At 47.1% G+C, this 24053-nt stretch overlaps 1 protein-coding gene across 2 annotated transcripts in view; it reads right to left on the bottom strand.

The window, feature by feature from the left end:
• The window catches only part of PXN (paxillin), a 127536-nt gene that overhangs the window by 45757 nt on the left and 57726 nt on the right, over positions 1 to 24053 (bottom strand). For both annotated transcript variants that reach the window (XM_033954862.1, XM_033954861.1), the window contains exons 2-4: positions 16995 to 17221; positions 4683 to 4780; positions 1239 to 1378 (exon numbers count right to left, since the gene is read on the bottom strand). In XM_033954862.1, the coding sequence (XP_033810753.1) occupies positions 1239 to 1378; positions 4683 to 4780; positions 16995 to 17221 (465 nt within the window). The remainder of the gene's footprint in view (positions 1 to 1238; positions 1379 to 4682; positions 4781 to 16994; positions 17222 to 24053) is intronic.

Raw genomic sequence — 24053 nt, forward strand, 5'->3', positions numbered from 1 at the left:
GGCCTGCACTGCAGTGGTTCACTTCCTCCTCTACTACCTGTGTCTGCACTGAATTCTGCATAGCATGTGCATAATTCTATGGGTCCTGAGAGGGTGAAGAATTCTGCACCAGCTGACTTCACAAACAATTTTCCTTAAGTTAGTCACATAAATTTTCCTTATTTTCTAACTTTTGCTGCTCTATGTTCCACCTCTGTTATACCCTATGCTGACCATAAAGATATTTTAATGTATATCGTATTGATGCTGTAAGTAGCATATTTATACTATAATGTGTTCTATTATTTGAATATTTTCTTCTGCTGCAATCGTCTACTGTCTATGTCTGAATTATTCTTGCTGTACACTGCCTTGGTTGGATTTCTTCAAAATGGCACTCTGGTTTTTCAGAATAGCCCTATTATTTATGAAATATATCTCATAAATATTCAATGGAGGCAGTGCATACATATCCCTCCCCTTTCTCAGCCATCTCCCAAAACATTACTTTTGTATTTGGAAGTTACCGCAGATCTATAAACACACAATGGGGAAAAGACCATTTGAGATATAGCAGGCTCAGTGCAACATCAGCTTCAATATGGTGGTGGATCCCTGACCTAGCCCAGCACTGGAAATTGCCCCACAGCTGGAGTGCTAGAGCTAGTAAATTATTCCATTGTGGTGTGAGTTAACCAAGGCCTCTGCAAGGGGAAGGTGAGGTAGACTTTAAAAACGTGAACATTTTGCTTTCCCAAGTAAGCTAAAATTTTTCATTTAAAATGCAGACCTGGAACTCAGCATACCAGCTGCCATTATAGAAATCCATCTTGAAGCTCATGTATTGATTTATCTTTATTAATATGGACTGAAATACGAGAGCATTTGCAAGTTCAGAATGGACCAAAAACTTTGATTTCCCTGTAACCATAAAATGGATCCAATAAATTTCTGTTAAGCTTTCTGAAAAGGGATCCAACACTATGGCCTTAATTAACAGAAGGAGTTGACAGTTGACAAGGATGATCAGTTTAACAATTTCAAGAGAACATGTTCTTTGACTCCTACAATCTTGTTTCTCTACCCAGTCTCTCAGGTACCACAGAGTCAGATTTATTCTTCAAAATTATATCCTGTTCCTCTCCAAAAAGATTATAGAGCAATTTATAACATTAAAACTACACACAAATTAATATATCCCTCACACTAGCAGAAACTGGAATGGTGACTCTCACCCATGGATAAATGAATGCTCTTACCTGTGGGGAAGGTGCTGGTTGGACTCTGCTGAACAGCATTCAATTCTAGAAGCAGGCGATCCAGTTCTGATAAGTTACTGCCCAATGATGAACTCATCGTGGTGGGGGACGGCTCTGCAGACTTCTGCTTGTTGGGAAAACTAGAGAGAGGAAAGAAAGAAAATGGATGAGTATACCTTTAGAGAACACATTTTTCAGAACTGCAAACAAAACCTAAAAGTACACACATGGGAAGATGAGGATTTCCTCTGCACATGCATGTCCTATTTCTAACATTTTAGAAGCTTAGCTCTGCATGGCAGCTCATCTCTTTACTCTTTATTTTCCTTCATGTCCAGCTATAAACTCAACAAAGAAAAATGGGGAGACCCAATAATCCACAGTGAAAACAATCCACCGATGAAAACAAAAACAAAAACTGTGGATACAGATGTTCTGGAGATAATTTATTAAACATTGACATATAAAAACATGAAAATTCAATTTAAAAAGTACAATGATAAAAAAATACAGTGATAAAAATCCAACCGGACCCTACATAGTCAGTTATATGCTCACACACAGCGTCTTCACCTTACCTGATGCAAATACTCCAGGCAGTATTCCTCTGCTATATACAGTATCCACCTTTCTATTCTGTCATCCTCTCTATATATGAATCTGCAATCTTATCCCATCCCCTGTGCCTCAAAAGTTCCCTCTTCCCCATGTGAGAGCAAGTGTGTAGCCACTTTAGATTATCTAGAACTAATACCCCAGGCATGTCCAACCTTTTGGCTTCCCTGGGCTGCATTGTCCGAAAAAAATGTTTCTGGGGCCGCACAAATGCGCAAACACTGCAGCAAGACAGAGGAGGGAGCCGGCAAGACAGTAAACACCCTTGGGCAACAGAGGAAAACACTGCATCGCTCTTGACCGGGGCCACACAAAATACTTGATAGGGCCGTTGGACACCCCTGTAATACCCTATCATCAACTGGTGGACAAATTGATACAAGTAAAATCACAAGACAAAGCCTGTAGGCCTTTTACTAAAGTTCCTCTCTGAAGATGTACAGTGTATGGTTTTATTTCCTTAGATAGTACTGAATTCAGATATGCCATTTTCTTTCTCAGTCTGTTCCCTTTAAATGTGGACATCAGTGCTTCCTGATTCAAATCAATTCACCGATTCAGTTTGGCTGAATTGATTTGTTTTGGAAAAAAAAATCACTCACCAATTCAGGCCTGTTCTTGGGCTCTATCTGTGTCTGAATTCTTCCTTTTGATGTAACTTCTTGTATCGTGACACAGGAAGTTACATCAGAAGGAAGGACTTTGGCAGAGGGAAAGCCCAAAAGCAGGCCAGTGAGAATCAGCAATGAGGGCTAAGAAGGCTGAGAAGGTAGTGGAGTGGGGCGCTGTACTGCTTCCTCTGTTGCCACTGTCAGACCCGTGGGGGGCACTGCTGCTACTGGACCCAAGCAGGAGGGGTTGCTGCTTTCCACTTCTTCTGTCATCGATGGACCGGGGGGGGGGAGGAGAGGAGCTGGAAGTTGGAAGTTGGAGGGAAATTACGGTTGCATCACAGGAGAAGCTTCTGCCCACACACATGCGACTGTAAGCAGGCTTGGCCGGCTTCAGTGAGTTACTTTACTAACGTGCCATGAAGGTAAGGGAGAGGGAGGGAGATTCTCGGGCCGTGCGAGGAGTGCTGAAGGGTGGTGAGGTGGCGAGATGGAAAGGTGGTGGTGGTGGTGGGAGGAAGACGCTGAAGGGGAAACAGAGTGGGGTGAAATCACTGAAGGGAAATGGGGATTGGAGAAGACAGAGTGAGGAGAAGACACTGAAGGGAAAAAATGGGGAAGGCAGAGTGGGGAGAAGACGCTAAAGGGAAAAAATTAGAAAGGTAGAGTGGGCAGAAGACGCTGAAGGGAAATGGGGATGGGGAAGACAGAGTGGGGAGAAGAGGCTGAAGATAAATGGGGAAGACAGAGTGGGGAGAAGATGCTGAAGGGAAATGGGGATTGGGGAAGACAGAATGGGGAGAAGAAGCTGAAGGGAAACAATGGGGAAGGCAGAGTGGGGAGAAGACACTGAAGGGAAATGAGGATTGGGGAAGGCAGAGTGGGGAGAAGATGTTGAAGGGAAATGGGGAAGACAGAGTGGGGAGAAGACGCTGAAGGGAATTGGGGAAGACAGAGTGGGGAGAAGATGCTGAAGGGAAAAAATGGGGAAGGCAGAGTGGGGAGAAGACACTGAAGGGAAATGAGGATTGGGGAAGGCAGAGTGGGGAGAAGACGTTGAAGGGAAATGGGGAAGACAAAGTGGGGAGAAGACGCTGAAGGGAAATGGGGAACAGAGAGTGGGGAGAAGACACTGGAAGGGAAGAAGACAGAGATGCCAGACTATGGGGGCAGCGGAGGGAAGAAGATGGGTGCCAGACCAATTAGGGGGGGTGAAGGGAGAGGCACAGTAATAGAGCAAATGGAAGATGCTGAGAGAAGACAGACAGTGGATGGAAGGAATTGAATGAGAAGATGAGGAAAGCAGAAACCAGACAACAAAGGTAGAAAAAAAATTATATTTATTTATTTCCTTTTTTTTTTTTGCTTTAGGATAAAGTAGTATATTAGTTGTGTTGATAAAAATTTATAAACAAAGTCCTACCAGCTGAACATCTCTTTCTCTAGTTCAGCAGCCAGAACTTTGATTTATAAGGAAGGAATAAGCTAAATATTGCAGTACTGAGGCTTGTATGGATGCTGCGGGGACGGGGCGGGGATAGTGGTTGCGGGGATGGGGCGGGGACAGTGGTTGCGGGGACGGGGCGGTGACAGGGACGGTGGTCGCGGGGACGGGGACAAATTTTTTTCCCCCGGGTCACAAGCTAACAGAAGACAAACAGAAACCAGAGCCTGGGACCAACATGATTTGAATAATAAAATAACCAGATAACAAAAAGGTAGAAAAAATAATTTTATATTCTGTGATTATAATATATCAGATTTGAAAAGTGTATCCTGCCAGAGCTAGTGTTAGACAGCGAGTGTGAGCTGCAAGTAGGACTTAACAGACCAGTGTAGGTTAATAGAGGGAGAGGGGGATTCGGGGGGGGGGGTGAAGAGGCTGCAAAATAAACCCACCAGCTAATTTTAAAGCTATATCATAAAAAATTGATTTAACTGGCAAAATGGAATTGAAAAAGTTTTTCCTGAACTGGACAGCTCTAGTGCACATATCCATACATGCTCTAAAATGCTCTTACACAACATCATCAGGTCATTTACAAGGCAGATGTTTCACACTGTAATTGTACACTTCCTTCCCAGAGCCATAAGATGTCCACATGCTGTGTGGGAAGTATATTTGACTCACACCTCATCCTTAGCGTGCCTGTCACATAGATATTGCTAAACTCAGTTTTTCATCTGCCTCTGTTCCAGTCTGCTGAAGTGCATATACCTGTACACATGTTCCTCATCAGATGGCTCAGTACTCGCTTCAGGAACCAGACCACTACTACTTTTGGTGGAGATGCACAGCAGGGCTTGGGGCTGAGGCTGTAGAAAGCAAAACAGCTCACATCAGACCAAATTACAGAACTGCACCAGACATGTGATGCTTATACATTATCAGTCCATGAACAGGTGGAATATTATGACTCATCAGATTCTCCCACCCCTACCCAAACAGCCTCTCCTCTTCATCTCTTTCTCTAGCCTCCACTCTCCCCTTCCATCTTTTTATTCAGTTAGCAAAAGTTATAGTTTGTCAATCTAAGAGCAAGCAAGCATTAAAAGAAAAAATTAGATTTTACCTGCTCATTCTTTTTCCTTTAGTCCCAACAGGTCACTCTAGGAACTGCAGACCGAGTCCACCAACCAGAAGGGGAAAGAAAACTACAAAAATATGCTCTACTATATAAGGATAGATACAAATGAATCTTCATTCCTGAATAGAATAGAGCAAACTTAAAACAGCAAAGGCACAGAAACATAGAAACATGATGGTAGATAAAGGCCAAGTGGCCAGTCCAGTCTGCCCATCTGCAGCATCCACTATCTCCTCTCCATAAGAGATCCCATGTAGAGAATGAGACGGGGACAAATTTTTCCCCCGTCTCCGCGGGATCTCATTTTCCCATCCCGTCGAGTTCTTTTTCTGTCCTTGCCCCATTCCGGCAAGCTCTGTCCTCATCTACACAAGCCTCAAACACTTTAAAATCATAAGTGTCCAAGGCAGGGCAAAACTCGCAGGGAAGGGATGGGGAAATTGAGTTCTTGCTGGGAAGGGGAAAAATTTGTCTGTGTCATTATCTAATCCCATGTGCCTGTTTTACACTTTCTTAAATTCAGACACAGGGCTAGATTCACTAAGCAAACCGATCGTGTACTGATCGGTTTGTGACCCCTTTGAGACCCGATTTTCCTCCGACCCGATTCACTAACCTCCAATTCCAATCCGTGCGTGCAAATGAGGGGAAACGGCATGCAAAGTAGGCAGGGACGCGATTCACTAAACAAATCTGGGACACTAACTGGGCTGGCCGATCAACAGAAGAAGCAACTACTGGGGACCACACACATCCCTGCTGACTCTCCTACTCCCGATCGTCCAGCCCTGCTCTCTGCCCCGACTCTCCTGCCCCGATCTTCCAGTCCTGCTCTCTGCCCCAACTCTCCTGCTCCGAATCTCCTGCCCCGATCTTCCAGCCCTGCTGTCTGCCCCGATTCTCCTGCCCCAATCTCTGCTCCGAATCTCCTACCCAAATCTTCCAGCCCTGCTCTCTGCCCCGACTCTCCTGCCCCGATCTTCCAGTCCTGCTCTCTGCCCCAACTCTCCTGCTCCGAATCTCCTGCCCCGATCTTCCAGCCCTGCTGTCTGCCCCGATTCTCCTGCCCCAATCTCTGCTCCGAATCTCCTACCCAAATCTTCCAGCCCTGGTGTCTGCCCCGAGCTCTGCCTTAACTCTCCTGTCTGGATCTCTGCTCCAATTCTCCTGCCCCGACTCAAGCCTGTGGTTTTAACCTGCAGGTTAAAACCACGGGGCTCATGAGTAAAAAGTAAAAAATAAAATAAAAACACAGACATCAAACGCATGTGTAGACCATCTACTGGCAAAGTAGATAGTCTGCACATGTGTCTAGATCACTGGAGAGCGATCCGTGAGGTCGGTGGGGGACGTTTCTCCAATCATCCCCATTTGAATACAGGCCCATTGTGAATCAGTTGGCCTGCACAGAGCAGACTGACTCGGCCAGGTTAGTGAATCTAGGCCAGTCTTTATCTCAACCACCTCTACCAGGAGACTAATCTAATCCTTTGTTTTATATACCACATCATCCCTACAAAAGAGGGCTCAATGTGGTTTACAGTACGACTTTGCACAGTATAAATGAAAAGACAAGACTACTTTTGGGAGGAAGGAAGAACATTAGGAAGGTACAAATTGCAATTCCTATTTCTATGAAGTAAAAAAATCCCTACTGGAAGGTGTTTGCAATTCAGAAACTTGGTGAGTCAAAGTGATTTCAAACAGTTTTTTGGTAGTAATGTAAGAAAGATCCTTAATCATAGCCCCTTTTTAGTGGTTCTAAGGGAGCCTTCTGGAGAGTTTTGATGACTAGATTCAAACTCTGTTGCAAGCATAAGGACTTAACTGGTTGCCAAAGTTGTTAACCCCTTCTAGAAAATGAATCACTTATTGCACTAACTACTACAGTATTAAAATACATTGATCATAGACTTCCGGTGTGGACAGGCAGCAGTGAGGATGCAGTTCCGACTGTTCCCGATGTTCCCAGACAAATCAGCACTTGATTTCCAGTGAACTTTACCGCAGAACACTGTCTGTAGAAGAGGGTGATATTTATAACCTCAGCGGTGGTTTTGAACTGTATCAGAGCTCCAATGATGGCGAAAGCATTGAAAAAAGGACTGCCCAAGTAGGCAATGAGGGACTCCAAAATGGCGGAGGTCTCCCCATTGTCCCTTTCACCAAGCTCAGAATGGGCGGCAGAGAATGGCAGAGGTAAAATCTGCTGTGGCACTTATAATCAGCCGGCAATTACAATTAATAATAGACAAACGTGAAGCGATGGACCAAGTGATTTACCACACTTACTATGGACATGAAAGCGGTGCAGGAGAGGATTGGTGCACTGGAAAACATGTTACATCCACTGACAGAGGACTGTAAACATGCTAATAAACAATTAGACTCTGTGGAGGTGAAATTGGATGATTTTGAAAATCCTTCACATTGGAACAATTTGCGCTTAATTGGTCCTTCTTAGAAACATGGTTGGTGGCTTCCCTGGAGCTTTCTGCAGCAGCGGGCCCTTGTACATCGAACTGGCCCATCAGCTTGGACCACGCCATGAAAAAGGGATACGCCTACGCACAGTGATTCTGAAACTGCTTAACTATAATCATAAACTGGAGATTTTGCAGGCTGTTTGCGCAGGCAAGACACTAGAACATCAAAATTCGAAGATTTTATGTTTTCAAGATTATTCAGCCACATTATCAATGGCTCGCCGTGCTTTCTCACCCCTATGTGCACAACTGATTAAGCTTAACGTGCGTTTAAGCCTGCTTTATCCAGCCAAATTGAGGATTATCTGGAATGGCACCCCAAAACTCTTTGACTCGGTACAGGTCACAAAAGCCTATATATCGCCCCGCTCTCCTCTGGTTGTAGATGGGGGTAGTTGAAGGGGTGGGGTGGATTGGGGTTAGAATGGGGAGGAGGGTTGGTTGAGTCAGATTTGTCTTCTGGAAAAGGGTGGGGGTGGATTGGGGGGTAGAATGGGGAGGGGGGTCGGTTGAGTCAGATATGTCTTCTGGATAAGGTCCTCTTGGAATTTTTTATACCTCCTAGCAAGAGCTTATTCTGCTATTCTGTTTACTTTGCTGACAATGGTCACTCAACTTATCGACTGATTTTGGTTATCTTGTTAAATGCTCATTGCTAGAGGCTATTTTCAATAACAGAATGGGTTGTATTGTAAAGCACAGTTACTTACCGTAACAGGTGTTATCCAGGGACAGCAGGCATATATTCTCACATGTGGGTGACGTCATCTACGGAGCCCCAGCGCGGACAGCTTTTCAAGCAAACTTGCTAGAAGTTTCAAGTTTGCACACTGCACCACGCATGTGCATGCCTTCTGCCCACTAGAGGGCGCATCCCACCTCGTGGTCCTCAGTTCCATAACTAGCATAGAAGCCATCCCCGGGGAGGCGGGCGGGTTGTGAGAATATATGCCTGCTGTCCCTGGATAACACCTGTTACGGTAAGTAACTGTGCTTTATCCCAGGACAAGCAAGCATGATATTCTCACATGTGGGTGACCTCCAAGCCAACCAAAAAAGGGCAGGTGGGAGGATGGCAATTTAGGAAAACAGATTTTGCAAAACTGACTGGCCAAACCGGCCGTCACTCCTGGATAAAGTGTCCAGACAGTAATGAGAGGTGAATGTATGAACCGAAGACCAAGTGGCAGCCTTACATATGTCCTCCATCGGAGTGGATCGGAGGAAAGCTATCGAAGCTGCCATCGCTCGGACCTTGTGCCCCGTGACTCGACCCAGGGGAGGAAGGCCAGCCTGAGCATAGCAAAAGGAAATGCAAGCAGCCAACCAGTTAGACAGAGTGCGCTTGGAAACTGGATGCCCTAATCGATTGGGATCGAAGGACAAAAACAATTGAGGGACCTTCCGATGAGACCTGGTGCGTTGAAGGTAATACGCCAACGCCCTCTTACAGTCAAGCGTGTGAAGCGCCGCCTCGCCAGGATGGGAGTGGGGCTTAGGAAAGAACACAGGAAGGACAATGGACTGATTGAGGTGGAAATCAGAAACAACCTTAGGGACAAACTTAGGGTGGGTGCGGAGAACCACCTTGTCATGATGGAAGACGGTGAAAGGGGGATCCGCAACCAAGGCTTGCAACTCCCCAATCCGCCTAGCGGAGGTGAGGGCAATCAGAAACACCACCTTCCAAGTCAGAAATTTCAAGAGGGACTTGTTGAGTGGCTCAAAAGGGGGTTTCATCAGTTGAGCTAAAACCACATTCAAATTCCACACGACAGCAGGAGGCTTAAGAGGGGGACAAACCCTGAGTAACCCTTTCATGAAGCGTGTCACCAAGGGATGGAGTGACAGAGGGCGTCCATCCAGATGTTGGTGGAAAGCAGAAATCGCACTAAGATGAACACGCACCGAAGTGGTTTTCAAGCCAGAGCGCGACAAATGGAATAAATAGTCCAAAACCGAGGATACCGGGACCGATACCGGATCCAGGTGAAAAGACGAACACCAGGTGGAAAACCTGGTCCATTTCTGCGAATAGCAAAGCCTCGTCGAGATCTTGCGGGAGGCTTCCAACACCTCCCTCACCGATTGAGACAGATCCGGAGGAGTCAGGGAACAAGAAACCAAGCTGTCAGGTGCAACGACTGCAGATTGGGATGTAACATGGATCCTTGACTCTGAGACAGCAGAGAAGGAAAGACAGGCAGAAGAAGAGGCTCCCTGGCACTGAGCTGAAGCAGCAGGGAGAACCAGTGCTGACGCGGCCACCGAGGTGCTATGAGAATCATCGTGGCCGTGGACGATTTTAGATGTACTAACGTTCGCATGATCAGAGGGAAAGGAGGGAATGCATACAGGAACCTCCCTTCCCAATCGAGAAGGAAGGCATCCGCCTCCAGACGATCCCTCGAGTACATCCGAGAACAATACAGTGGTAGTTTGTGTGTCTCCGGAGAGGCAAACAGATCCACCTGTGGCGTTCCCCAGCGAGCGAAAACCTCGCGCAGAACTGCTGAGTGTAGAGTCCACTCGTGCGGTTGCAGAAGTCGACTGAGTTTGTCCGCCAGACAATTCAGTTCTCCTTGGATGTAGACCGCCCGGAGGAAGATGTTCCGGGAGACCGCCCACTCCCAAAGGCGAAGAGCCTCGGAACAGAGGGGCCAAGACCCCGTTCCCCCCTGCTTGTTCACATAGTACATTGCCACCTGATTGTCCGTGCGGACGAGGACCACCTGGTCCTGCAATATGTGAACGAAGGCTCGAAGTGCTAGGAAGATGGCCCGAAGCTCTAGCACGTTGATATGACACCGGCGGTCTTCTGCCGACCACAGGCCCTGCGTGCGAAGACCGTCGAGGTGGGCTCCCCACGCGTACTCCGAGGAGTCCGTGGTCAGGACCTTGCGAAAAGGAGGAGTGCGAAACAGTAGCCCCATGGACAGATTTGAAGAGTCTGTCCACCAACGCAGCGATTTCCGCAAAAGCGGAGTCACCGAAATGAGGCGAGACACCGGATCGCACTCCTGACGCCACTGGGACGCGAGGGTCCACTGAGGGATCCTCAGATGCAGCCTCGCAAACGGCGTGACGTGTACCGTCGAGGCCATATGACCGAGCAGCATCATCATGCGCTTGGCCGACACCATCGATAGTTGAGAGACCTGGCGGCCCATCCGTACCAAGGCTTCCAACCGCTGGGTCGGAAGGTAGGAGCGCAGGCGCACCGTGTCCAGCACCGCACCTATGAATTGAAGAGATTGAGCCGGCCTCAACTGAGACTTTGGAAAGTTTATCTCGAACCCGAGAGTTTGCAGGAAGGCAATAGACTGTCGGGTCGCTGAGATAACCCCCTCCCTGGTCGGGGCTTTGATGAGCCAATCGTCCAGGTAAGGGAACACATGGAGCCCACGAGACCTCAGGGCTGCCGCAACCACCACCATGCACTTCGTGAATACTCGTGGGGACGCGGCCAGGCCGAAGGGCAGTACCCTGTACTGGAGGTGGAGGTCCCCCACCTGGAATCGTAAAAATCTTCGGCAGGCGGGGTGCACCGGAACATGGGTATATGCTTCCTTCAAGTCGAGGGAGCACATCCAGTCCCCTTCCTCCAAGAGAGGATACAAAACCGGGAGAGATAGCATTCGAAACTTCTCCCGGACCAGGAATTTGTTGAGCTTCCTGAGGTCCAGTATGGGGCGCAGGTCCCCGGTCTTTTTTGGGACCAAAAAGTAACGGGAGTAAAACCCCGTACCCCACTGGTCCTTGGGGACCGGCTCGACCGCCCGAAGCTTCAAGAGGGCTTTGGCTTCGGTCAGAAGGGTCGGTAGCTGCGAACGGTTGCAAGAGACTAAACTTGGGGGACTGTCCGGCGGCGAGGACACAAAGTTGAGCGAGTAGCCCTCGGAGACGATCCGGAGCACCCAAGCGTCTGAGGTAATCCCGGTCCATGCCTCCCGGAAGGACCGAAGACGCCCCCCGATAGGAAGGGGTTCCTGTGAAAGTGCGGAGGGGAACCCGCCCCGTCCGCTCAGCCCGTCAAAAGGAAGGCGCGGGCTTAGAAGGGCCCTGCGCCGGGGCTTGGGTTTGTCCCCCTCTGCCTCGCTGAGACGGACGTCTCGGAGGCGGTCTCGAAAAAGCCGGGGTCGACTTCTGAGGGTATCGGCGCGGCGGAGGCCGGAAAGGTTTCTGCGGCGGGGGCCTAGGTTTGGGGCGGACCAGGGATGCTAAAGAGCGCTCCTGCTCCGACAACCGCTTGGTCGCCGCATCCAATGACTCGTCAAATAACTCGGACCCCACACAAGGCAAGTCTGCAAGACGTTCCTGCAGGTTTGGGTCCATGTCGAGGGTGCGAAGCCAGGCCAAGCGGCGCATGGCCACCGCGAAGGCCGACACCCTCGAAACCAGCTCAAAGGCGTCGTACACTGCATGGAATAGGTACAACCGCAATTGAGACAGGTTGGACATAAACTTATCGAATCCTGCTCTTTGGGAGTCCGGTAACGAGTTTCGATATTGAGGAAGGTCCTTCACCATACCACGCAAATAGGAGGAAAAGGTGAAGGCGTAATTTAGAACCCTGGTGGCCATCAGGGAATTTGAATAGAGGCAACGGCCAAACTTGTCCAGGGTCCGCCCCTCCCTGCCGGGTGGAACCGCCGCAGAAACCCGTGAGGGCTGTGATTTTTTAAGAGCAGACTCCACCAGAAGAGACTGGTGGGAGAGCTGCGCCTTATCGAACCCTTTAGGGGGAATCGTCCTATACTTCGATTCCATTTTTGAAGGCACAGACGTGACTGTAAGAGGGTTTGACAAGTTCTTCAGCCAGGTCTGCAGAAGGACACTGTTGAGAGGGAGTCTAGGCACCTCTCTAGGAGGAGTGGGAAGGTCCTGTTCCTCCAAAAATTCTTTGGAATACTGAGAACCTACCATCAGGTCAATCCCCAGGGCTCGGGCCATGTCCTGAACAAAGGATGAAAATGAGGACGGCCTAGCCTGGGGAGACGGGGTTCTCGACCGTCCCACCGAGGAGAGGGGGGAGGCCTCATGAGAATAATGAGGATCCCTAACAGATCCCGAATCCCAGGATCCCCTCTCCAAGGCCCTCGAGGGGGAAGGGGAAATTATCCTCCTCGCAGAACCCTTGGGCGAGGACCCCGGGGTCCGTGGAACACTCTCCCATTTCCTCGGCGAGGCGGCACGGGAAGACTTCCCACGAGGTGAGCGGAGGAGCCTCGGGTTGTCGAGGCGCAACTCCGACACCTGCAGCGCCTCGCCCCCGAACGACGAGGAACGATCGCGCCGAGGCGAGCCTCGGGGCCGCTTAGACTTCCTCGATCGGCGCCTCGTTCGAGGTCGCGTCGAGGGCGAGGCGTCCCGGGAAGACCCGGAGGAAGAGGAGGAAAGACGGCGCACTCTGCGCAACTTTTCTTTGGGCCTCACACTCCGCTCAGGAGGCTCCCCCGAGGTCGAGGTCAGGGGCGGGGCCGAGACCGAGGTGAACGGGGCCACAGTACCCGAGACCGAGGTCGCCGAGGCCGGGGCTCCCGAGGTCGAGGGAGCCGAGGCCGGGGCCTCCGAGACCGAAGGCGCCCCGGCCGAGGTCGAGGCCGCCGGAACCGCAGCACGCTGCAACACTTCCAGGGCTCCCGACAGCTCCGATGAGATCAGGGCTCGAAGGAGATCCTGGAAGGCCGGAATCCCCACGAAGGTGGGGAGTTCCGAGTCCGGGGCACACTCCCTGGAGGGCGACCTCGGTCTTGAGTATTCCCTCGGGGTGTGCGAAGTCGAGGTCCGATGCGGGGCCGGGGTCGACCCACCCGCCTTAGCCTGAGTCGAGGATGACTTCTTTGCTGAAGGGGATGGAACAGAGGACTTACCCGAAGCTGGCTTCGCTGACGACGCCTTCGAAGACGAGGGCCGAGGCGAAGCCGAGGCCCCCGAGGACGCCGAGGCCGAGGTCAAGGCCGGGGCCGAAGCCGAGGCCGACGTCGAGGCCTTAGGCGGCGTGTCGACGGCGAACAATTCAGCCATTCTGGCCTTACGGCGACGGAGGGCCCTGTTTTGGAAAGTTGCACAGCGATCACACGACGCTGTCGGATGTTCGGGCCCAAGACAGACAATGCACCACCGGTGAGGGTCAGTGATGGAAAGTAACCTCTCACACCGGCTGCACTTTTTGAATCCCGTAACAGGACGGGACATCAACGAAGAAAAAGAAGAAGGCCGGGAACGACCGACGTCCCGCGGCCACGGCTTCCGGGAGCCCCCGGAGCCCAACGAAAAACAAAATTTTTTTTTTTTTTTTTTTTAAAGAAAAGAACAGAAAACAAAACAGCACCGCGAACTAATTCGATGAAAGAACAAACTAAACGCGGCAGCTAGAAGGCAAAACACTGGAGCTCAGATCCACAGGGCTTTCTTGCTCCGCGGAAAAAATTGAACTGAGGACCACGAGGTGGGATGCGCCCTCTAGTGGGCAGAAGGCATGCACATGCGTGGTGCAGTGTGCAAACTTGAAACTTCTAGCAAGTTTGCTTGAAAAGCTGTCCGCGCTGGGGCTCCGTAGATGACGTCACCCACATGTGAGAATATCATGCCTGCTTGTCCTGGGATAAAGGAGAGCGCAGCTAAGGGACTCTATCATCATATCAACAGCATCCCTGGAAATTGGGCACTTTGAGCTATGTACATCAACCATAGGCTCGGCTGCTGGACTAGTCACATTATTTCTCATTTTGCGCTCACTGTTATTTAGGGGGGGGCTTGGGGGAGTCTTTCCTAAGAGATGGTCTTGTCTAGGGTGTTAAGTCAGTAACACCAATTTTACTTAAACGACTTATTAAAATATATGATCAATGGTGTCAAATGCTGCTGTAAGATCTAATGAGATCAGTACTGCTGGTTTAAGATGATCAATGTATTTTATGTTAAAGCCTTTTTATTGAATTTTAGCAATGAACATGAATGATACAAAACATTATCATCAAGACAATATTCTAACACCCTGATAGACAATCCCCCTCCTCCAAGGCCTCTCTGAGGAAGAAAGACCAGGAAACCACAAATAGACCTTTGATCACAGAAGTCAAGTCAGGCAAGAAGAGAGAGAACCAGCTTCTTAAGCTAATCTGCTCCTGGTAAAAGAGTATGAACTCCAGGGAGAAAGGAGTATCCTCTCCCAGAGACCCAGGATGCCCAGGGGACAGTACTGTACTCAAGATCTGACCCCTCCCCAATCCTGCTGTCCAGTCCCAGGGGAATCATGGGAAGCCAATATGGCCACAATTCCCATGATTTTAGAAGGCAAGTCATGGGTTCCCTCAGAGCTGCTGTCCCTTGGACCAGGAACACTGCCCAAAGTCAAATAGAGCTCCTCCACTGCCTGAACATAAGAATAGGGGCCTCCCTCAGCACCTGGGGGGGGCAGCAAATGGCATAATGACCCAACATGGCAACACAAGAAGCACTTTACTGTCCCAGCCATCAAGAAGCCAACAAAACAAATGGACCAACACAGGAACCTCTGGGTAGGGAAGAAATAATGATTGCAGAACTCAACTGGTCGGGATACCTGTGCCCCTGGAGAGACCCAAAAAAGCAGAGAGGGGAAACTGACTACCAGGTACCTGCAGACCAACATCCCCACTGCAGAAAAGTCCCTTGCAATGCCTGAAGAGCTCTTTTATTTTGCAGAGAATAAAGATCCACATGGGAGTGGGGAGGGAACCACACCAGTGAGTATGCAATAATTAGACAAACAGATTCAACCCTATATGATTAAGATGCAGGAGTTCTTTCACCCTGTCCCCTTTTTTCAGCCTAATATCTAGGCTCTTTCCCTCAGCTTCCCATTTCTTGGTATCTTAACTACCTCCCCTGCCCAACCCATAGCAATAGGATCGTCACCTTTGCTGTGGTTGCAGCTTTTGAAACTAAAATGCTGCAAGTATTTCACACTGATGTGTGAAACTTCAAAAGAAGTAACCATAAATCAGCTCTTTGCATTGGCAGCCATTAAAGGAGCCAAGAATAACAGAGATGGGTGACTGCTCTTCTACAGAGAATTAAAGATATTGTGAGGAGTGGAAGGAAACAAACAGGACGATTGCTAAAAGGAATAGCTTATTGTTGGAATGTCTCTTAGATCTCAGTGCCAGTGGGACTGTTCTGAAAGGATTCCCAACAGTTCTGAGAAATTGTTCATCGACTTTGGGGTTACTATACATTCAGCAGCTAGACAGCCGGACTGTGGTACACTACAGCGATCACTTTTTGCTATCAGTTCTTTTCAGTATTTAGTTGTTGCCAACTGCTGATCTGATCCAAGGTTAAGCAGTACTATTCCATGTTTGTGGAGGATGTTTAGCTGGGCCATCCATATGAGGACAGATTTAGTGACCATAAACTCAAGCTGAATCCATCTCAATCAGAGACATCCTGAGCGAGAACACTGAAGAGATTTTTGTTCTCCTTTTGATACTGGAGGATATAGATCAGTGGTCTCAAACTCAAACCCTTTGCAGGCCCACATTTTGGATTCATAGGTACTTGGACAGCCTCAGAAAAAATAGTTAATGTCTTATTAAAGAAATGACAATTTTGCATGAGGTAAAACTCTTTATAGTTTATAAATCTTTCCTTTTGGCTAAGTCTTAATAATAATATTGTCATTTATAGCTAAAGAGACATATGATCAAGAAACAGTTTTATTTTACTTTTGTGATTATGATAAACGCACTAAGGGCCTCAAAATAGTACCTGGCGGGCCGCGAGTTTGAGACCACTGATATAGATCTACCATCACCATTTGGAAAAACAAGTTATTGGCAGTAATAATACATGCTGCATTTTCTCATCTGCAAGAGATGTTTCAGTTATGCAAATTTTTGGATAATAAAGATTTAACCATCATGTATAAGTCACTCATGTAGGAATTTTATAAGCCTCTTTTGTGTAAAACAGTACAGAGGCACTAATGAAACTGTCCAGGGTACAGAAGCATAGAAGTATGCAAAGACAACCTAGCTAAGGTGCTTTCAGGGGTCCTTAGAATACAAAAGAAAAGCTGTGCATGCCTCAAAAAAAAAATCTAGCTTTGTACAAGAGCTGGAGGGGATGTGATTTTATAATACCACCACATATCAGGGCTATGAGTATACAACATTAAGCAATTACAACTGTTGCAAACTACTGCTGTACTACTGCATGGTTGTTAACTGGAGCAAAAGGCAGTGCCCAAATCACTGCAATCCTGCATGAGTTTCAATAGCTGCCAATGGAATCAATTGAGACATTTAAGAAGGGGAAAGAAAAAGAGGAGATGGCATAAAACAAGGCATAGCAAGGTAGAGACCCTGGCAAAGCAGGGTATAGAAAGAGAATCCTGGATGACAAAGCAAGAAGGGAAAAACAGAGCAGGCATAAATGACTCCATTAAGATTACACCTCATCATGCCTCACCTTCTTCTGCACGTGTCTGGCGATACCATTTTGCCTTTGATCCAGCGGGTCAGTTACTGTGCCATTTAATGCCTCACTAGAAGGTGGCGGCGGCACTGGGGGTGGCACTAAGACTTCCTGGTATGTATGGTTTCCAGTTGGATAAGAATATGGAGTCTCCTCAGAGAGAAACACAGGCCGCTTGGAAATATGCGAGGTTGTGGATTCTAGGTCTGCCAACAGTGCATCTGCAACACATAAAACATATATTGGGAGAGGAGAACTGTACACAGTATATGGAGGACTTTTCTCTTACAATCCTTTCAGTAGTATGCCTACAGATCCCAGGACCAAGAGACCATAATTATGCAAGGCAACCCTAGCAAAATTACTTGACAGCAAGTAGTTACTATGCAAAGAGCCTTCTCTTTGTCCTCCAATTCAGATTCAAGAAACTTTATTGGTCAGACCATTTGCATAAATATTGCCAGTTATACATCAAGAAAGCAATAAAGAGTTTCTAATGTACTTTGCAGTCCCATCAAAGGAAAACTCTGTTATGTACACACACACATGCTTGGGGGTTAGGTTGGTGTATATTAACTTGCATATGCTGGGTATAGGTGTGTGTGTACTTTACTGGGTACCACTTGCTTAGGGGTGGGAGTAAATGTGGGTGTACATGCTAACAGACCAAATCAAGAAAACCAGTTTATAAAAAGAGGAAGACTAAGGTATGCTTTCTCTGGTTATGATATACAGTAGACTCTCAGTTAAGCAACACTCATGGGGATTGATAAATGCTGGATAAATGTAGTTTCTAGTTGCTTGAGAGCTACTATTAAAAACAGGCCTAACTAATACTATACCCCATACTATGCTATACCATAAACTGTTCCAGACAAACCACTGGACATATGGTAGGCAAAGCGTGGACGTATTCAGGTGTAGCGTGCCAAGTTTGCACTTAAATTTCCACCCGAAATTGATTTTCTTTTCTTTTTTATTTAAAGTATTACAGTATTTCTTAGATTTTTTTTTTTTTTTCTGGTTAACACAGAGTCTACTGTACATATATAGAATCAGTCTACATGATTTTTTAAATTAAGGTTTTATTTAACCAAATAAACTAATTACAACATACGATCCAACATTGAAACACATAACATATATGTACCACTGTTCTTTGGTACAGTACATATCGTAACATGAGCTGGCTAACAAACGTTTCCCCCCATGTCCCCTCCCCTCCATCCTCAAGGTGTCCGTGGGCAGGGTGAACCAAAGCATACATCACATCCCATTTTCTCTTAAATTATCCTAAATGTTCACATCATTGAATGTAGGGAATCCAAATCTTCAAAAGAACACTTACTCTATAATAGCACAGAGCAGTAAGTTTAGACCAGGGGTGTCCAACCTGCGGCCCCGTGAAGTATTTTGTGCGGCCCCGGTTGAGGGCGATGCAGTATTTTCCACTGCTGCCCCCGGGTGTTTACTGTCTTGCCGGCTTCCTCCTCTGTCTTGCTGCAGCATTTGTGTGGCCCCAGAAACATTTTTTTCGCCAATGCGGCCCAGGGAAGCCAAAAGGTTGGACACCCCTGGTTTAGACATTTGATACACAAAGTCCACTTTGGCCCTCACTTGCTGTCTTGTGGGAACCCTAGGTTGTTTCCAAGCTGCTGTCAACATCAAACGGGCAGGAGTTGTAATAGATGAGATAAGTCTATGGTATTTTCCAGGTGCTCCAGCTGGTTTGATATTAAAAAGTCCACATCCCATATCTTGTAGTACTTGAATCCCAGGGCCACCATTTCAAAGAGGCAGGCCTGCTTCCAAAAGGGAGTGGGTATCCCTCTTGCTTGCTTCTACAATGAGGTACTGGTGAGGGGCTGGGGGGAGGGTTGCTTGGGCTGAGCCCCCAGCCCACCAGAGCTGTCTTTTGGGATCTTGTTGGTGGGGTGTTGGGAGGGGTATCTTTGTGTAGGGTGGGGGTGTCAGGGGAAGAGTTGAGGGGGTTGTGTCGGATGCACAATGAGGTTGCTGAGGCAGGGATTGGGCATATCTCCTGTCTCGCTAGATGCGTTGCTGTTGTGGGGGGTGGCCATCATCAGGGGGGGTTCGAGGACACACAGCTGTCATCGGGGAGGGGGGTGTTGATGACTGTGGGGGGCCAGAACAATTTTTTATTTTTTTTTTTAAATGGAGACAGATATTGTGCATGGGTAACACACATATCACAAATAAAATCTATGTCTATTAAAAAAAAAAGTTTTCTGCTCCGAACAGTTGAGTGGCAGAAGGCTGCTTCAGGGCTTCTCCTGCCTCTCAGCTGTTCGGGCTTCCCCTGTCGGCTTTGCGCATCTGTGAGTGTTGCTCTAACCGCAATTTAGCAGCAGCATTGGATGGGGACTACATTGAACCACTGCTCAAATCATTTGCATGCAAACTTGTTTGAGCATCAGTCACCCTTTGGGAATCGGCCAAAAATCAGACAGCAGCAAACCCATGTGGTCTTACTGACCCTGTTTAGTGCTTCTAGACCAAGATCATCTGCATGCCAAAATCCACTGCCTAGCACTGTTGCTCTGTCAAAGAAATCTCAAGGCAAGTTACATTCAGTTACAATAAATAATTTTCTGTCCCTGGAGGGCTTGCAATCTAAATTTTTATTTGAAACAATGGAGGGTTAAATGACTTGTCCAAGATCATAAGAAATGATAGATTTGAACTTGGCTTTCCTGGCTCTCAGTTTGTTGCTTTAAAAACACTAGGCTACTCCAACACATAGGTGTTTTGTTTGTGTGTGTGTGTGTGTGTGTGGAGAGGGTTGTTAAAACTTGTCAAATATCTAGATTCATAGAGTCAACATATAGCCAAAATTTAGCTGGATATTCTGAAAGGGGGGGGGGGACTAGAAGTTATACAGACAGCAGCCATTTGTACAACTTATCCAAATCAAGAAGCAAAAATAACTATGCATATTTACTAGTTTGACTTGGCTCAAAAGTCCATAAAGTTATATGAACATTTTACCTTCTTATCCATTGATGGACAACTAAATATTGACCCAAACATAATATTTTTCTGATGCTAACCTTATATTTACACACCCTTTTTTATGTCTCTTTTCACTTTACTTTCGTCCATTTATCACACTGCAAATATTGAGCCTAAATCCAGCCACTAGGTGATGCTGTTGTGTGATGACTCCTCTCCACCAGGAGTTGTAACATTACCTCAGCAGCATTCACAGCTCACCAATAGGGCGGAATACCTCAGCCTTATTAGTTTTAGTGCTTTTTCTCCTAAACCAGCTCTCTCAATAAAAGACACACATCTGTTGTACATTCACCCTTCCCCTCCCCCTGACTACAACACCTCTCTGTATGAAACAAAGAGTAGGACTTTCCAGGGTGGAGACACTGAACATAAACTTTCACACATTTTCAAGCCCTATGAACACTTAAGAGCTGCTTCAGAGTTCCTAGAAAAAGAAGCCCAAAACATCAGTTAAAGTTGAAATTCTTGTGAAATATTTCCAAAGTCTCTGACAAAGCAGAACAACAGGAGATGTGTTCATGCTATGCTGGAGTGGGAAGGAAGGGGATTTACTAGCAACAAGGAACAATTCAGTACAACAACAAAAAAACCTCCCCCCCAAAAAACCCCCCAAACAAACCCCACAACAAAAAGGAAAAGAGCATCTTAAACCCTAGGTAAACCTTTGGCTATGGGGTGGGTCAGTGCTCTCCTCCCTCTCCCCTTTTCATCTTCCCTTCTTTCCCCCCTCTCCAGGAACCAGACTCTCCCCTTCACTCCCCCCAATGTATTCACTGTCTCCCCTCTCCCTCCCCCACCTCTGCCATATCCAGCATCTCTCCTTAAAACATAAAATAAATAGTAGTAGTAGTTCTACTGGGTCAGACCAAAATTTCACTAAGCCCAAGTTGAGTGAAAAAAAATATTTTCTCTGATTTGTTTTAAATGTGCTACTATTCATGGAGCGACCCTTAAGTCTTTGTACTTTTCATGTTTACCCATTCCACTCCATTCAGGATTTATAGATCTCTATCATATCTCTCTCTCAGCCATCTCTTTTCCAAGATGCTGCAACAGGAACTCCATGCAATACTCTCCTTCTCTTCTCTCCGCTGTGTCCAACTGCTTCTCCCTCTTCCCTTCCCTGGTTTTTCCTTTTGTCCACGTCCTCTGCCACCAACTTTTATCTCCACTTGTGTGTCTGCTTGCTGCTGTTGGAGCTGCACAGGTATTGGGCACCTGCCTGCACTTAAGGCCTGTTGCATACCCTCCAATGCAAAATTCCCATCAGAGTGGACTGTATGCAACAAGCCTCAAGCAAGTGCATGTGGTCAATGGCTCACTACGAGCTGACAATGGTTTTGCGTGCTGCATTACCTTTGGGACTACTGTAATACGTTGTACATGGGTTTTCCATATAAATGGCTATGGCAGCTGCAGATAGTCCAGCAGCTGGCATGATTAACAAGTAAGGTAAAGAAAGCAATTAGGGCTAAAAGAGAATCCTTCAGAAAGTGGAAGAAGTTATCCAACTGAAAATAATTGTAAACAACACAAGGAATGGCAAGTCAAATGCAAGGCAAAGAGAGACCTTGAAAAGAATATTCCGTTGGAAGCAAAAACACACAGTAAAAGCTTTTTTAGGTATATTAAAAGCAAAAGCTGGGAAGAAAATCAGTTGGACAGCTAGACGAAGGAGAACTAAAAGGGGTTCTCAGGGAAGACAAGGCCAAAGTGTAGACTGAATGAATTTCTTTGTTTCAATCTTCACCAAGGAAGATGCAGGGGAGTTACCAGTGCCAGAAATGGTATTCAATTCTAATGAATCAGAGAAACTCAATCAAATCTCTGTAACACTGGAAGATGTAAAGGATCAAAGTTTAACAAACTGAACAGAAGCAAATCCCCTGGACTGGACGGTATACATCCCAGGGTGCTGATAGAATTGAAAAAATAACTTACAGAGCTATTACTAGTAATCTATAATTTTTCTTTAAAATCCAGCATAGTAGCAGAAGACAGGAGGACGGCCAATGTGATGCCAATTTTTAAAAAGAGTTCCAGAGTCTGACATCAGTGCTAGGCAAAATGGTAGAGACTATTTTAAAAACCAAAATAACAAACATATACATAAGCATGGATTAATGCGAGAAAGCCAACATGGATTTAGTCAAGGGAAATCTTGCCTCACCAATCTAGTGCATTTCTCTGAAAGGGTGAATGTGGATAAAGGTGAGTCAGTTGATATTTGAAAATTCAAATATGTGTATTTGAATTTTCAAAACACCTCATGAAAGACTTATGAGGAAATATCCTATTATGCATTAAGAACTAGTTGAAAGACAGAATACAGAAAGTAGGTTTACATGGTCAATAATCTTAATGGAGAAAGGTAAATAGTGGGGTTCCCTGGGGGGTCTGTGCTAGGACCACTGCTTTTTAACATATTTATGAATGCTCTAGAGATGGGAATAACTAGTGAGATAATTAAATTTGCTGATGACACACAGTTGTTCAAAGTTGTTAAATCACAAGAAGATTGTGAAAAATTGTAAGAGGACCTTATGAGATGGCATCAAAATGGCAGATGATGTTTAACATGAGCAAGTGCAAAATGATTCATGTGGGAAAGAGGAACCTGAACTATAGCAACATGATGCAGGGTACAGAATGACATGATGACTGTTACCAGCAGGAACGGGGTGGGGGGGGGGAAAAGACTGGTTGCCACGGGTACGGGGACAAGGCCATTCACCGCACTGCAGAGCAGTGAATGGCTTTGTCCCTGCAGTAAAGCAATGTTACTTACCGTAACAGTTGTTATCCAGGGACAGCAGGCAGCTATTCTCACTAGTGGGTGATGTCATCAGACAGAGCCCGATACGGACGTCTCACAAGCACGTGTTGCTTGTAGAAACTTAAAAGTTTCGAGATGCCCGCACCGCGCATGCGCCGGTGCCTTCCCGCCCGGAGAGCCGGGCGTGTCTCCTCAGTTCAGGTAGCTAGCCTGAGAAGCCAACCCAGGGGAGGTGGGTGGGACGTGAGAATAGCTGCCTGCTGTCCCTGGATAACAACTGTTACGGTAAGTAACATTGCTTTATCCCAGGACAAGCAGGCAGGTATTCTCACTAGTGGGTGACCTCCAAGCTAACCTCAGTGGGATGGAGGGGGAGTTGGCGACTTAAGAGAATAAATTTTTCAACACTGTTTGGCCAAACTGTCCATCCCGTCTGGAGAAAGTATCCAGACAATAATGTGAGGTGAAGGTGTGAACCGAGGACCAAGTGGCAGCCTTACAAATCTCCTCAATTGGTGTTGATCTGAGGAATGCTACTGAGGCTGCCATTGCTCTGACCTTATGGGCTGTGACCTTACAAGGAAGTGATAATCCAGCCTGGGCATAGCAGAAAGAGATACAAGCCGCCATCCAATTGGAGATGGTGCGCTTTGATACGGGTCTTCCCAACTTATTAGGATCGAAGGAGACAAAAAGTTGGGGGGTGGTTCTGTGTGGCTTGGTACGATCCAGGTAGAAAGCCAAAGCATGTTTACAGTCTAGAGTGTGAAGGGCCGATTCTCCGTGGTGAGAATGGGGCTTAGGAAAGAATACTGGAAGTACGATGGATTGGTTGAGATGAAATTCGGAGACCACTTTAGGCAGGAATTTCGGGTGAGTGCGGAGGACCACCTTGTCGTGATGAAATACTGTGAATGGTGGGTCCGCCATCAGTGCCTGGAGTTCGCTGACTCTGCGAGCAGACGTAAGGGCTACAAGAAAAAGCACTTTCCAGGTGAGATACTTAAGAGGAGCCCTGTTGAGTGGTTCAAACGGGGGCTTCATGAGATGGGAAAGGACTACGTTGAGATCCCAAACTACTGGTGGTGGTTTGAGAGGAGGGTTAACATGAAAGAGCCCTTTCATGAATCTGGCGACCACCAGATGGGCCGAGAGGGGTTTCCCTTGTAGAGGCTGGTGGAAAGCTGCAATAGCGCTCAGGTGGACTCGTATGGATGTAGACTTGAGCCCAGATTGAGATA

The sequence above is a fragment of the Geotrypetes seraphini genome, chromosome 8 (genome assembly GCF_902459505.1).
Source record: "Geotrypetes seraphini chromosome 8, aGeoSer1.1, whole genome shotgun sequence".
NCBI classification, from domain to species: Eukaryota; Metazoa; Chordata; class Amphibia; order Gymnophiona; family Dermophiidae; genus Geotrypetes; species Geotrypetes seraphini.